At 32.6% G+C, this 16,381-nt stretch overlaps 1 protein-coding gene across 1 annotated transcript in view; it reads right to left on the bottom strand.

Moving 5' to 3' along the window:
- The window catches only part of SMC3 (structural maintenance of chromosomes 3), a 198,663-nt gene that overhangs the window by 150,059 nt on the left and 32,223 nt on the right, over window positions 1-16,381 (bottom strand). Inside the window, exons 3-4 of the mRNA XM_085813974.1 lie at window positions 11,306-11,344; window positions 7,479-7,618 (exon numbers count right to left, since the gene is read on the bottom strand). Coding sequence (XP_085670100.1) covers window positions 7,479-7,618; window positions 11,306-11,344 — 179 coding nt within the window. The remainder of the gene's footprint in view (window positions 1-7,478; window positions 7,619-11,305; window positions 11,345-16,381) is intronic.

Genomic DNA, 16,381 nt, shown 5'->3' with positions numbered 1-16,381 from the left:
AATACTATAATAAATCTAAAACGATGTATAAAAGAAATTAAGCAAACAAAACAAAAAAGAAACAGTTTTTCACAGCAATTCAGTATTCCACATTAATTCAGTTCTCACTTCCCAACAAGGCAAAAATAAATAAAAACTCAAAATATCTATATTGAAAATTATGAAGTAAATCTGAAACACTTATTTCCTCGAATAAATTTCAAAATGGATTAAGCATGATTTAATTCGCAATAATAAAAGAAGGCGTTATCTTTGTGTTTGCAAAGCTCAGTTTCTCTAGATTGGCAACAAATCCGCTATTTTGCCAAGTTTGAAATGTAAACAAACATTTCCACCATCTCAAAATTCATTAGGCTTAGCTGCACTTAACCCGTTCATGACAAGGATCTCTGTTACCGAAGCGTTCTCTTGGGACGGCACGTTAAGCACGTTGCAAAGCTCAGTTTCTCTAGATTGGCAACAAATCCGCTATTTTGCCAAGTGTGAAATGTAAACAAACATTTCCACCATCTCAAAATTCATTAGGCTTAGCTGCACTTAACCCGTTCATGACAAGGACCTCTGTTAACGAAGCGTTCTCTTGGGACGGCACGTTAAACGGATACATCGTATTGTGGGGATGGGCAATTCATGCTGCTAATTCTAACTTTGGGAAAAAATTCGTATAAAATAAATTTGTCATCCAATTGTTCCAATTTTTGGTACATCATGAGAACATTCAGGTAGTTGTCAGAAATAATTTTAAACCTTTATTGTTATATTTTCCTTAAAAATTTTATAAAATAATCATTCTAGAATAATGTAATTTTTCTTTTATCCCACAATTAAACATATATGGAAAAATATCCAAACAATCACAGATTTTATTTAACACAACACATAATTTAAATTTTAAAATATTAAAAATGTCTTTCATAAAAATTCAATGTGAAAACAATGAAAAGGAAGCAATATTTCAAAAAAGAGACAGTGTATGATATTCTTTGAAACATAGGTGTACGCAAAATTCAAAAGTCCAACATTGCAAATGTCACAGGAATAGAATATCTGCAAATTTGACTCATTTAGTAGTGTATCTTCTACAGTCAGATAGAGCTTTCGTTTTGCCATTAAAAAAATAGAACATTTAAAAAAAAAAAAACTTTCGCTAGCTAAGCCATACAAAATATTCGTCTTCATGCCGGAAAAATCTAGCAGTAATAAAAAAGTCTCTAATGATAGAACATCTACTCCACTATACTAGGATAAAAAAAAATAAAAATAAAATAAATAAATTTAATTTAAAAGTATGAGAACATGTTCATTTGTTTATATGAAATGAGGCAGTAAGAGCCATCATGTTATTCAACACTAACAAATTAGCATTTGTGTATATATTTCTACATTCAAATATCTATATCGCAAAAATAAAAATAAAAAGTACCTCAAAGCACATGTGCATTTGTTTATATCAAATGACCAGTTAAAGAGACATTACATTGCTCAACACGCACCCAAGAATCTTCCTTTCATTCCAAAACAAAATACCAAAAATAAAAAACATTGCATAGGAATGAAGGTTCACATACCTAACTTTCGATATATTTCCCCATAACAGACATACAGCTACATCTATTGACAACAAAAAATACTAATTAAACGTTCTATCTAAAAAGTCATATGTGGTACGCCCAGCCATACAGTGAATTAAATGGCAATTTAAATATGACACACCCGGCCGTGAGGTAATGTTCGCTGCTGATGCATATATGGTACGCCCGTACCGAACGGGTTAAACAACTTTTAAATTATTGATAACTCCACAAATATTGGATGCAGATTTACTAAAGGCATAAAAACCTCAACCGGAAGATAACAACATTAATTCAATCCTTTTTAAAACAAAAAATGCACATATTACAAACATATAAGAGTAAAGAAACCGAGATCACTGGGCCAGGTAACAGAGTATATATATATATATATATATATATATATATATATATACTTTTAGTGCAGCTGATTGCAACCAAAATACGAGGTGCACATCTACATGTCATGGCAGTCCTACATACAAAATTTCAACATTCTGAGGATACTCGTTTTTGAGTTATGCGAGATACGTAGGTACATACATACGCCATGAAAAATTATCTTCAGAATTCATTTTAAATCAGTTTTATAATTTTTTGGGGAGAAAACAGTCCTTTATTCTGTCCTTAGTTGCGGATGTCACGCAAAAACATCATTAACCTTTTCACGACGGCGCACCTTTGTTTAAGACGCTTGTGCGGGATGGAAGAGAATCGAAGGCAGTCAACGTACAGGACGGAGGTTTTGCATCCTTAAGCCTAATTTTATAACAAAAATCAGAAAAACAAAAGTTTCGCTTCTCTATTTACAGTAAGAAGTAACAAAATTTAAAATGAAAACAAGTGTGGTAAATCTTGAAGCACAGAGAAATATCACTTTGTAACTCATTTTAACTCTTTAGAAATCTAGCATCACATTTTAACTCTTTAGAAAATGACTCAGTACTCTCATTTTCATTAGTAAATGGTTCCCTAACCATACTAGGGTATTCTTCCTCTGATAAATAGTGCCTTCCCGCCATAATAGACTGGAAGTGAGGCTTTCCTAAATAAAAAAAAAGGGAACGGAAATATATCTGAAGGCAATGCAAAATGTAAAAAAAACTCCGCACAGTAATCCTAAAAGACCGTACATAGTAGAGGAAAAAAATAGAATAAAAAAAAGGAATTGGATATAAATCAGATATGAGAATGTTTTCATTAGCATGCAGCGATTTAAAGAGCTCACCTCTGTTTAAGCTTTCCCTCCATTCCGCCCCGCCCCGCCCCGCACCCTCGAACAGCTGATGAGTAAAATACCAAAGTCAAGCAGAATATATCAAACTCAAGGTCAGGAACCTAAAACTGTGTTCATTTCAAAAGTAATGGACACAGGATGCCATCCAGTGGCCTTCAGAAAAACATTCCACCTTAAAATGCATATACACATCACCCGTCCTCTGAATGCGATCTTTACTGATGCGTGGATGGGACGCCCGGTTGTGAGAGTTATTCTTAGGGAATGCGTATATGGGACACGCGTCCTGAAAGGGTTAAATTGCATTGGATAGCGGTCAAAATTGATATTTTCGTTAATTACGATACCCGAAATTTTTCACAATTACAAAACTTAATGCAATCAATTTTATGATTTGGGATTTACTAAGGGAAGAATCAATTCTTCAAGATAACGGTATACTTTACAAAGACTGTGTTTGAATGAACCCCTTATGATATTAAACTACAACTCAAAGACGAAATGGGTATGCAGCCTCCATTCATACAGAAAAGTAAAAGTTATCTGTACACAAATGTAGCTGTATCGCATTTCCTTTCATTACTGCTGTATGATTCCTTTACTTATGGGTCACCTGAATTTCTCAAACTATAGCTTTAAAGAAATCACTACACAAAAGTTGATTGAAATAATTATAAACAATTGGTTATTGTATATACCTTGTAAGCACGCCTTAATGTTAAATCTCGTAGATGCAATAAAATTATGAAAATTGCCAAAATTAAAATCAAGTTTTCCGCATTACATACAGAGGAAACCACAAAAACTCCAATGCAGCCAACCCAATCACCGTGATTCAAAGTTGTGCTACAACCAATGCTTAGTATCTTCACTAGCTAGCAGGTTCAGCCACTAGCGAGCCCTGGGAGTGACGAAAGCTTGTTCATAAAATGAAATAAATACAGGTATGTTCTTTCCCCACAAAAGTTTTTGGAAGACTATGTCATTATTTCCTTGCTACTGCTCACTGTCATTTCATGAAATCTTTCATGTTTGCAACAGAAGAGATAGTTTCATCCACAACAATCATATTTTTTGACTGTGGGAGTGGATATAATCTTTCAACTTGCAAACTGCCAGGTACAAATATTTCACAGTGAATCAGTTACTAACAGAAATTAGTGGAAGCGTTTAGTGGAAGGGAGTTATAATAGGCACTTCAAAGTCTTTTTCACTCTCCCTCATTTACAAATGAAATACACATCACCATCACCAAAGAACACTTCTCCACCCCATTTAAACTATAATTCAAGTCAGCCTTCATTAGCATGGTTTCATGAAGCAAAACAAGATAAACAGAAATGAAATGAGGTGACTCGACCATCGAAAACAATTAGGTGACACAACTATCTGCTGTAGCTGTCATTACCGTGGTTAGAAAGCAAGATGGGTTGGGGGAAATGACTGGAATGCCTATTATACACTAAAACAACGTTATGAACCAAAGACATAACAAAAGAAATAGGCCAAAATGTCCAATATAATGATGAAAACATATGGTATGGTATTAATGGAAGAGTACCTAAATAAAGAAGCCTCACTGCATTTGTCTGACTGCATGCATAATTTTAAATATGCTTGTACTTGAGAATTATATTATAAATGGATACAACACGAAATTTAGTAAATAAGTTGCAAGAAAAAGAGAAAAACTTCACTTTAGAAATAAAAACTAATGATCAGCATTTTGAATAAAATTAAACAATGTTTCTTAAATTTCCCATTAAATAGTTAATTACTTATACAGTTCACAATGTAAAATAATTACAGACTCTTCCGATGGTAATATTGATTTGCTTGCCAACATAGGAATATAAAGTGTACAATCATATTTGTATGTATAGATACAAATACCCTACAGAATAAGGTATATTAATCTAAAAATTTGCACTTTCATGAAAAGTTTAAAAATTTACTGTATCCAGTTAACTCTTCAACAATGCACATTTTAACAGCATAGCTACATATATGCATGGATTCTTTCCAACAAGTAATGGAAAATTTTTGAAGATTTATGACGGTTTCAAAAGCTAATAGATAATCTTCATAACTTTGTAATTTAAATATATCATGACTTCATGAAATATATGTAGATTAGCAGTCAAGCCTGCCAGAACAGCGGCCTGTGACCAAAGCAAAAACAGTTCTATGTACACCTGAAAAGAAAAACGTATGAAAACATTTTAATATGGATGAAATCAATCAGTTCATTCTACCCAAGCAACAACCAATTTGTAAATATTTTTTGTTGCCAAACCAGGAAACAAAAACTTTTAAACACTTCAGGTATGCATATTTTATCATAATTTAAATTTAATGTAATATAACAATTTTTTCTCAATAGGAATAAAAGAATTAACATAGCACTAACATAACATCTCAATTAGCCTAACCTGAAACAAAAAAATTTGCCAACAGCAGCTATTCATTATTTAATGAAAAATTTTCGACATACCATGCACGATATCATATGTAATCGTGTGCTTTCTTCAACATGAGAATATGACCTTGATTTTTACCTCCAGCAAGCGAGACTGTTGCCACTCGGACAAATGAGTGCAAAAATTAACATTTTCAGAGCTCTTAATTAATAACTTGGCTGATTAAAGTCGTATGAAGATGAGAACGATTGAAATGGCTTCTCACGAATTTTTGGAATCCAGGGTTAGCTGTCCCATTAACTCAAATCCCTGCTGTTTCAGAGGAGAGGATGTCACAAACTAGCAGACAGATGCACAGATTTCAATAGCATAGAACAGCAGGCAAGCCCGCCAGATCAGCGGGCTGCAGCCAAAGCAAAATTTATAAGTTCTATGTACACTTGAAAAGAAAATATATTAAAACATTTCAATATGAATGAAATCAATTGATTCTTTCCATGCAACAATGAATTGTAAATAATGTTTTGTTGCCAAACCAGTAATCAAAAAATTTTTACACTTCAAGTATGCTTATGATGTCATGGTTTAAATTTAATGTAATATAAAAACATTTTTTCAATATCAATAAAAGAATTAATGCTGCAATAACATATCATGTCAATTATCCTAACCCTAAAAAAAAAAAGTTGCTAACAGCAGTGTTTTATTTAAAATGGTGACATTAATGAAAAATTTTCGACATACGATGACAGCAGATTGCTATGGCATGCTTTAACGTCAGAATATAACTTTAGGATTTGTGAAGAAGTAGCAACACTTTTCAAAACAAAACACATTTTTATCTCCAGCAGCCAAAACTGTTGCCACTTGAAAAATGAGTGCAAAAATTAGTGTTTTTAGAGTTAATCAATATCTCCACTGATTAAAGTCATACAAAGATGAGAATGGTCAAAATGGCTTCCAACGAATTTTGGAATTTGGAATAATATATCTAATGTTTGGCAATAATGTCTTTATTTCAAATTTTGTAAAACATACAACATTTTTATTAACAAACTCTAGGATTTAAAGAAAGTGAGCAGTGGCAACATTTTTCGAATTGCCATTCAGAAAAATGAATGCAAAAATGAGCGTTTTCAGAGTTTTTAATTAATATCTTGGCTGATGAATGGTGTACAAAGATTAGAATGGTCAAAATGGCTTCCTACAAATTTTTGGAATCCAAGGGTACCTCTCTTGAAAACTCAACTTTCCGCCATTCCGGAGGACACGATGTCACAAACAGGAATGCACAGATTTTAATAGTATGGATTCTATATATGTACATTCCAGTCCATTTTACTACATACATACAAAAATGTATCACACACACTTTTCATTTTTGGGATCTAGTACTAGCAATAATTTATTACAGCATTTGATATTATATTAGTATTAATAGAGTAACATCTACTATGTTTTGTACCATATTCTGCAATATTAATGCAGGAATCGATTTAAAAAATTGTTTTATCTTGCGAACAATGGATGCAACAAAAGATGAAACTGGCGAGGTTAAAATTCAAATTAATTGATTAATGCAAAGCGACTTGATGGCTATCTCCCTATGGGAAGGGATACCTTTCCAGAGGAGTTTTTATGGGAAACTGGCTCATATTTACATTAAGATGCAAGTTTTCATCTATTTTCTTTGCAAGATATAAAAAAAATACATTACACAGATTTCATATGTATGTACAAGTGTGATATGAGGAATTCTGTATCTTACTGTGGAATGAAACACTTCTGTAAGCTGAAATTTTTGTATGGATTTTTATGGATACCAATGCTTTTATCAGAACCCAGATGAATGTTTTTCAGTTTAGAGCCACATAAAACATTTCACAACAGAGCTCAAATTTAATTTGTATTGCTTATGTTACCAGTAAGATATCCCATTATCAGTAGTATCAATAATATTATTAGTAATAATGCTTTTGAGAAGTCGAAAGCTACACCACAATTTTCAATATTGCAAGGGTTTAACATCTCTAATCCTTGCGCTGTTCAAGGACCAATTGTATTAATAAAAATAAATTAAATTATTTACAATAATCAAGATATATTAACCAAAAATTTGTGTTTTTAAAAAGAAAGTAAATTAAGACACTATTTAGAAGAATACTTACAGATAAACAACTATCTGAATTATCAAATATTATTATTTAAGAATATTAATATGTCAAGACATTTACTTAGTAGAATACTTACAGGTAAACGATTATCTGAATTATCAAATATTATTTCAACATATGCATTCAGAACTCGTGGGCCAGTTCCTTCATGAAGGAGAGCTTGGCGCTGCTCAGGCCGAAGATGAGAAAATTCATCACTTAACACGAACTGAATAGCTAAAAGTAATTTTAAAAAAATTAAACACAGAATTTTACAAGAAATCATTAAGTACAATATTTTTAGTACTAAAAACATAGTAAGATCCTCTCTCTAATAGTTTAAAATTTGAGCATAAGTAAAATATCTTATAACATAATTCAATTAATGATATCCAAACTTAAAGAGATCCTTGAAACCCTATAAAAGGCCATTTTCTTAGTGAAGAAATATAAAAATATATTTATAGGTTAAGTCTGAATTGTATAATCATCACCATAATTTTAATAATGAGTCAAAAGCTTCATATGATTACAAATTTAATTATAGTTCTAAAAGTTCTTATGTCAGAAGCACAATAATTGCCTATTTTAAACAGATACAGCAATACAGCATTTATATAATTAATCAAAATTGTTTGAGATTCTAATCAGCGAGTCTTACTTGAAATTCTTTAAAATCTTAATTGAAAATGAAATTAACCTGGAATATTTAAGCATGTTACTAATTGAATTAATAAATACGAGGGTTGGGGCAAAAGTCATGGCAACTATTTTTTTTCTTGTAGATATGTGAAAGGATCACAAAATGTATATGTGTCGTGTGGAAGTTTTGCAGGCATAGTGTGTATGCAGAACAAAAGATGGCTCTGTGGTAGCGAGGGATCTGAAATCAATCAGTTGGTGAATGGCATACGAGATGGAAGTAACCCGTGTTGAGCAGCGCGCTTACATCAAAATAGTCGTTCTCTGAGGGGAAAATGCAATGGAATGTCACAGTGAATTAGTAGAACCCTTGGGAATAATGCCCTACCATATTGTACAGTAGCACGGTGGGTAGGAAAGTTTCAGCAAGGACGTGTGTCAACCAGTGATCAACGTTCGAGATGACTGGTGTGTGCGGACTGACTTGGCACGTGCTGTCATCGAGCACCTCATGGATGAAGACAGACGATGGACACTACTGGAGTTAGAGAGGGCAAGTGGCATCGAGAAACGCACCGTCCACAGGATATGGCGTAATGAGCTAGCGTCAGAATCCTTCCCCAGTCAAATTGATGGTGATCGTCGCGTATGGCGTCAGGGGTGTCATTGTTTGCCACTTTGTTCCTCATGGCAGAACATTGACTGCACAGTACTAAAGAGACTTCCTGGTGCGACAGGTACGACATGGCGTTCGGGATAAACGTCCGGATCTTGTTGACAGTACAATAATTCTGCACGACAATGCAAGACCACATAAAGCAGAGTGTGTACGGCAGCTACTCCGACGTTGGGGATGGGAAGAATTGGAGCACCTACCGTGCTCTCCTGACCTTTCACCCTGTGACTTTGATCTCATTCCCAAAATTAAAGAACCAATACGTGGTAGGCCATTACTAATGTTACTGTGCGCCAACAGATGACCCGATTCACACATGGCCCGGCAAATGCTGAGGCTGATGGTATTCAGCGCCTCTCACGTAGTTGGCAGCATTTGGTGACAGCAGGGGACTACATTGAGGATCTTTAGGCCCAGGTTTGCCATGTCAACTTCACGTGTATTGTGTTATCATTCTTTTGCACGGTGAAGGCTATATTGTCCTGTATACTACCATAATAAATTCGTGTGCTACAATATTTCAGTGCTATTCATTGTCCACACATGTAGTTAAGACCTTGTCCTTTCGTCTGTATATGTCACATTTTTCAACCAGACTGGTATCTTCAAAAAAAAAAAAGTTGCCATGACTTTTGCCCCAACCTACGTATATACATAAAAATATACTAATAACTTAACTTTGCATTTGAAAAAAAATTCATAAAAAAGCATTTTATGCATAGTCCAAGGGATTTAATATGAGGACTTTGCTGAAATGTAAACAAAAGATCTGACCCTTTAACCCTTTGAGGTTCGGTGCATTAAAAAAAAATTTTTTTTTTGGGAAAAAATAACTTTACACATAGATAATTAGCCCCTCATACCCTAATGTTATTTTATGGAAAAAAAAGCAGGTAAAACTTTAAGGTATTTCATGACATGGTGGGATACCACTTGTCCCACCGTGTATCTAGAGCAGTAAAATGGCATCTTTGCCTCAGCATAAATTCTCCTAACATGCTTATCTAAATAGCTAGTTTTAGCAACCAAATGAAAATGCAAGATACAAAAACAGTTTTTGAATAATTATTTAGATAATACTGATCATATTCGCAAAATAAAAAAAATAACAATGTTTTAAAAAAATCACCCTTTGTACGACTTTTTAGATATTTTTTAATGATTTCATAACAGATTTGAAACAGAGAAGACTTTCGCTCCAGTACTTTATTTGCTACAGATCTGAAAAGGAACATATTTAGAAGGCTGTCATGTGTATTTACATTTCACCTCTGTTTCCTCTGCTTACGATATTTTTCTATGGTGAATCACACTAACATATCCATTCAGTATTTAATGACATTTCATGTTACAGAGTTATATTTACATTTCTTTCGGAAAAAATACTATATGTTTTTCAAGTTTTAACATTATTGCAATTTATTAAAAAATATAAATTTGCACTATCAACATATAAAATGAACATGATAGTTGAATTTTAAAATATTTGAACGGTGCTATACCATCTAGTAGCAGCAATTCCTACATGCACGGTGGGATGTATTTGGTCCCAATTTCAACTATTCTTAATTAATATATATGAATTCAAATAGTAATTTTTATTAGAAAAGGACACTTTCACATAAAAATGTTCATTCTAACACCAAAAGTTGTTGTTCAGATGATTTAAATTGCATTAGAAATAAGGAAAAGAAACTGCTTCAAAATTAGACCTTCAAAGAATTTTTATTTTACATTATTTCCAAGAATGAATACTAGTGCTGCCATCTGTTATACATTTAGAGAACTAAAAGGTGTAATTGTATGTACTTTAAATGGAATTTTTCAGTTTTCATCTAGGAGATAATAACCCGCCCCACCACCCATCAAAAGGTTAAACAATAGAAGCTTAGAACTACTTTTAACTTACTTCTACAGAAAATTTTTTCAGGGAATTTACTTTTAAATGCTTGCAAAAAATCAAATTTTAATAAAAACACATAAGCTAATTGATTTTTTTATTTATTTAAAGATACTTGAGCCTTTAAGGTTTAAATAGATAGATAGCTGCATATTTTTTTAGTTTCAACAAAAAAGTCCCCTCCTAGCAGAACATAAATTCAGAATTCTCTAATTTTTAAATTAATACAACACAAATATACTTGTTCCAACAAATGAATTCCAGACATAACTTGTGCTTATCTCAAATGAAACTATAAAATAATAAAATACATATTTTTATAAATTTTCTCTTACTATATGGTAACTGAGTAATAAAAAGAACAGCAAACTTTATTATTCTATTTTAATGCTCAATACAAAATAGCAACAAAAATTTTAGAATAATTGTCCTAACCTAAATTGTGCTCAAATTTTTTATAGTTAAAACTGTTTAATTCAATTTTCAATTTGCATTATAAATTTGAAAAATGCTTCCAAAAAATTGAATTATAAAAACTTAAAATCATCTTTTATTTTCTCATATTAATAGTTTACTTGCTTAATTATATATATGTTTTTGGTACATTTACAGGTGTAATATAAGAAATCTTACATTCAAATACACTGACTGAAAAGATTTAGAACTTTGGAACAAGTAAAAGAATAAAATGAATGAAATTACTTACCATAAAAGAAATTGCTCTTGCCAGAACCATTTCTACCCACTAAAAAAAAAAAAAAGTATGTGAGGATACTTAAGTTTATTTCATTATAATTTTAAAATCTCAAAGCACGGCTGCTTTAGAAAGCTTTTAGCAATTTATAATAACTTGAAATAACTGAAGCCGCTTAACGTGATCATACATAAATTTGGTACACGAGGTAAGCAGCAAAAACCAATTCAACAAACCAAATGAAGGGGGATTGTATTAGTTTTTACTATTTTCTTTGTAAGTGCTACAATTTAAAATAGAAAATATTCAGTAATGAGATTTTTTCTTTTTACATTTTAAAAATATAATTTAAATATTAAAGCATCTTTAACACAATAAACACTCTATAACAAAAATATCGATGCAAAAAGAAGGAATCATTTGATTGCTTTGAAATTTCATAAGCATAAATAATTTGACCAAATATGCAAATGATTAAAATTTGGTGTCCAATGAATGAATATTGCGATCTCCAGCACATCAAAACTGTGCATCCAGCAGATGCATATAAGGAGTTGTTCTTGAACTGTTAAAATTGCTGTTGCATTGCAATTTAGGATACCTTTCAACAACAAAAAAAATGCCTCGTGCAGAATTCAAGCTTATTACGAGCAACGGTCAGAATTTGAAAGAGGTTGTATCATTGGATTGAAAGAGGCAGGTTGGGCAAATCGGAGAATCGCTTGTCATGTGTGTCGAAGCGATGTGGAGATTAGAAGATGCTGGCAAGAATGGGTGGACAATGGCAAATTTCAGCGTAATAGTGGTAGCCGTCGACCTAGCCCCACAACAGATCGGGAGGACAGAGTGATTGTCAGATCAGCTGTCACAGCACCTGATTCATCGTTATCAACCATCAAACGCGCAATCCGTTACCATTCACAGATGGCTGATAGAGTCAAATCTACGCTCGTAACGAAGAAAATGACAGAGAAGTTGTTGAGAAAAGTTAAACTACTATCAATTGACAATTTAGTGGGAATTCCTAATGTGGAAATTACAGGACTTGCACAATGGAACTCTGTAACTGATCAAAAAATTATGTCAATCTATAGAATTAAAGAGAAAGTATCAGCACAAAAAATAAAGCAAAATAAACATTTTACATCAAAAGAAATATTTACTAAAGCAAACAATTTTTATTTCCTTAAAGTCATAAATACTTCATAAATCACTATTTTACATTCTTAAATTTCTACATGTTATCTTGATAGATTTAAAATCATGATCTAATACAGTCAAAAGTCTTTAATCCGGACTCAACGGGCGATTCCGGATTATCGGTTTTTCCGGATTATAGATCATCAGTTTAAATTTGGTAAGATGGCATGCAGAAATTATAAAATTAAAAATATGAAACCGTAATTTATGAAATAAAGAGCAATTATGATCTAAAGGATATCAAAATTTACAATTTATTTGTTTACTTTATTAAACATTTCTTTCAACGCGCACATGCGTAAAGCATACATTACGCATAGTCGAAATTAGAAAATTGCAACCAGAAAACTATTTGATGTGTATTCGTAATATTTATAATGACGAGCAATTTGATTTAAATCATATCAAAGACGGAGTACATCGAGATAAAATACTACATTTAGTAAGGAATTATAAGCCGAATAAAATAAAAACATCTGCCTGCCCTGAAGATAAGGATAGTGCTGACAGATAGAATTCCACTTCCTTGCGCGCCATGACCCCCCCCCTCGCAGAGCAGTGTGAAATGATAAACAGATTTTGGAATGCTTATAGAAGCAAAGGATATGCCTTTATCCATTTTTTTTAAGCAATTCCACTTTTTGTTTGATGGACATCGAAACATGCTTTCACTTTGTAGATCATTTGGCAGCTCCAGAATCGGAAATTCTTTTTGACATAATCGAAAGCTCAAGCTTACTTTTATAAAATTACTCTAACAGTCTGCAAAAAATAATAAGCTGGATTTAATTAGAAGATTAAGGAACAACACAATCTGCAACATTAACTGAAATAGATAGATAATTTTAGCTTAGCTTACACCGTCCGTTATACATTAAACGCGCATGCGTAAAAACATTACGCGTATGCGCATTCGTAGACGCATTATGCGTTTACGCATGCGCAGAAAGTTTGTAGCTTTGAGGTCCAGATTATAGATCATTCTGGATTATGGACGTCCGGATTAAAGACTTTTGACTGTATCTGAAAAAATTCCAAATTTGGAATTGCTAAAGTCCCAACGATTCCAGATCTCAGACTTCATATTGTATATATACATATAAGATAAAAAATACATAAATCAAAATTATAATTTACATTAGCAATAGCCTTTTAATTCAGACGAAGTTAGTTTTGGTTCTAAGTGCATTTTTTTGATTGGAGAATTAATACTGCTGTAAAATTATTATTGGCTGTGTTTCAACCGCCTTTTTTTTTTTTTTTTTTTTTTCTCCTTTATGTGTGTGTCTGGCGGGTGGGCGTGCGTGTGTATGTGTGAGTATGGGATTAGAATTAAGAATTAGAAAAAATAATGTTTGATTTCCTTAAGTGTAAAAGGTGTATGGAATAGGGGTTTTGGATTTTTTCTTAAGTGAGAAAACATAGGAAGAGAATTTGTTCTTTGTTAAAAGCTGCTTAACAACTCAAGAACTTTCAAACATGCTTGGGTTAAAAAAAAGACAGTTGTACGTTAATTTTAATTGGTAATAAGAAAATGAGGAAAGTTTGTGCTTGATTTGTGTCTCAAATTTTGACAGAACAGCAAAAGGAAGATATGAAGATTTGCCGACAACTACAAGACAGGACAACAATAAAGTGTACCAAAGTGAGAGATGAGACCTAGTGACTATAATACAGTCCAGGGATGGGCAAACATTTTCGGTCACGGGCCAAAAATCGAAAACAAAAAGTTTGGCGGGCCAAGATAAATTTTTCTAAAATTTTAAAAACAATCTACAAGTATTACAATGTAAATATGTTAACGCGATGAATAAAATTGCGATTTCATTTTTAAAAGTTCCTTATACTGAGGTTCGAAGAGAGACGTCTTGATTCTAAGGAACGAGGCTAAATGCTCATCTCTCAGTCTACTTCTAAAATAATTCTTTCTAAGGTTCATAGTTGAAAACATTTGTTCACATATATAAGATGAAGCAAACACAGCACTGATTTTCTGGGCATAAGATAGTAAATTTGGGAAACTCACTTTCGATAATGATTTGTAAAAGTCCAACTTTGACATATTTAGAAACAACTGCTTGAGATTATTGTTAGATTGCAACTCAGTTAATTCAAGCTGAAAATCTAACCTCGCTACTCCACAATTTACGTTGAAAAGCATGGTAAAAATATCGAATTCTGTTTGAATGGCACTGAAATTTTGAAATCTGTGTTCGAACTCAAAATGCAGTTTTTTCAAGCCATCTTCATAATTCTTAAGCTTCTCTTCATTTACTGAGGGAATTGAATTTAACCTCAAGAAATGGGACAAGTTGTTTTTAGCTAACTGCACAGCAAACAGATTAAGTGTTAGTTTAAAAGCTTTGAGATGGGCCCAGATATTGTTGATAAGTTGATTTTTCCCTTTCATCTTGACATTCAAGTTGCTCATATGGTACAGAAGATCTGTGAAAAATGCAAAGTCTGAAAGCCATTCTGTATCTTCTAACATTTCGCACTCCACAGAACACTGTTTGTCATGGAAGAAAGACACAATGTCGTCTTTCAGCTGCCAAAGCTCGCTCAAAAACACATCTTGCACTAAGCCAATTTACTTTCATGTAATACAGTACATCAGAGTATTCAGATTGCACGAACTGAAGAAAATCTCGAAATTGCCTGCGAGTAAGCCCACAAGATCGAATAGTATTTATAAACTTCATGACTGCATCAAGCAAGGGTTTTACATTCAGTTGCAGAGCATCTTGATATATATCACAATGTAGAAAAACAACATTGTTCCCGGGTTAGTTTTGATTAAAGAGTCCAAATAATTCAGATTTTTTTCCTGTCATATTTGGAGCCCCATCTGTCGTAATATTACATATATTTGTTATAGGCACTTTCAAAGTTAAAAGCCCTTCCTGAAATTAATGAAAATATCACATCCTGTTGCAGTTTCCTTCAAAGAACGCATGCACGCCAGTTCCTCGGCAATTTTCCAAAATTCTCATCAACACCTCTTATAAATAATACTAATTGAGCATTATCATTTATATCAGTGCTTTCATCCATAGCTATTTAAATCAAAATTTAAACTGGCCAATCTTTGACTCTAATTGTGATGTCAAATTTTTATCGATGTCTACGACTCACCGTTTTTCTAGATAAACTCACAGTCTCAAACTTATTTTTCATGTCTGGACATAAAACATCACAAACTTGGAGCATGCATTCTTTAACGAACTCCCCATCACTGAGAGCTAATTTTTTGCAGTATTGTATGCTACAATGTAGCTTGCATGTAAAGCTGCTTCTTGGATACTGTTTACTTTCCTGAAAAAATTTTGTCGGCTTGATAATTTTTTACAGTCTTTCTGCATTTTGTTTTCTTTCATATTCGGACATTGCTTCGTAATTGGAAATTCTTATTACCTTCCTGAAAATATTTTGTTGGCTTGATAATTTTTCACAAAGTCTTTCTGCATTTTGTTTTCTTTCAAATTCGGACATTGCTTCGTAATTGGAATTCTTATGCTTAGATCTTAAATGATGTATACTTTGAAGACTGCTACAGCTCCATTGCATATAAGACACACTAGTTTATCTTTTATAACTGTAAAAAAATATATCCAGGTACATCTTTTATATTTGTAAAAAAATATATCCAGGTCCATTTATCATTAAAAGCACAGCACTCTGAATCAACTTTACGTTTTTTAGTTGCCATTTTTGGGGTTGAAATATTTTACAAATAACCCAACGAACTATAGCTACACTATATTTTTAAGAATTTCACCATTATTCACAATAATGCTATATATCGCTGGCTGGAGCTTAAAATGTACAGTCTGTCACATGTGCGGTCTAATTTATCTATATTGGATTCCCATATGTCTGCTCCTCGAG

This window comes from Stegodyphus dumicola, chromosome 3, assembly GCF_044657685.1.
Source record: "Stegodyphus dumicola isolate Sdum_Otavi_A_Nest chromosome 3, ASM4465768v1".
NCBI classification, from domain to species: domain Eukaryota; kingdom Metazoa; phylum Arthropoda; class Arachnida; order Araneae; family Eresidae; genus Stegodyphus; species Stegodyphus dumicola.
The sequence above is the reverse complement of the archived record's forward strand: the minus strand, read 5'-3'. Positions and strand labels throughout refer to the sequence as shown.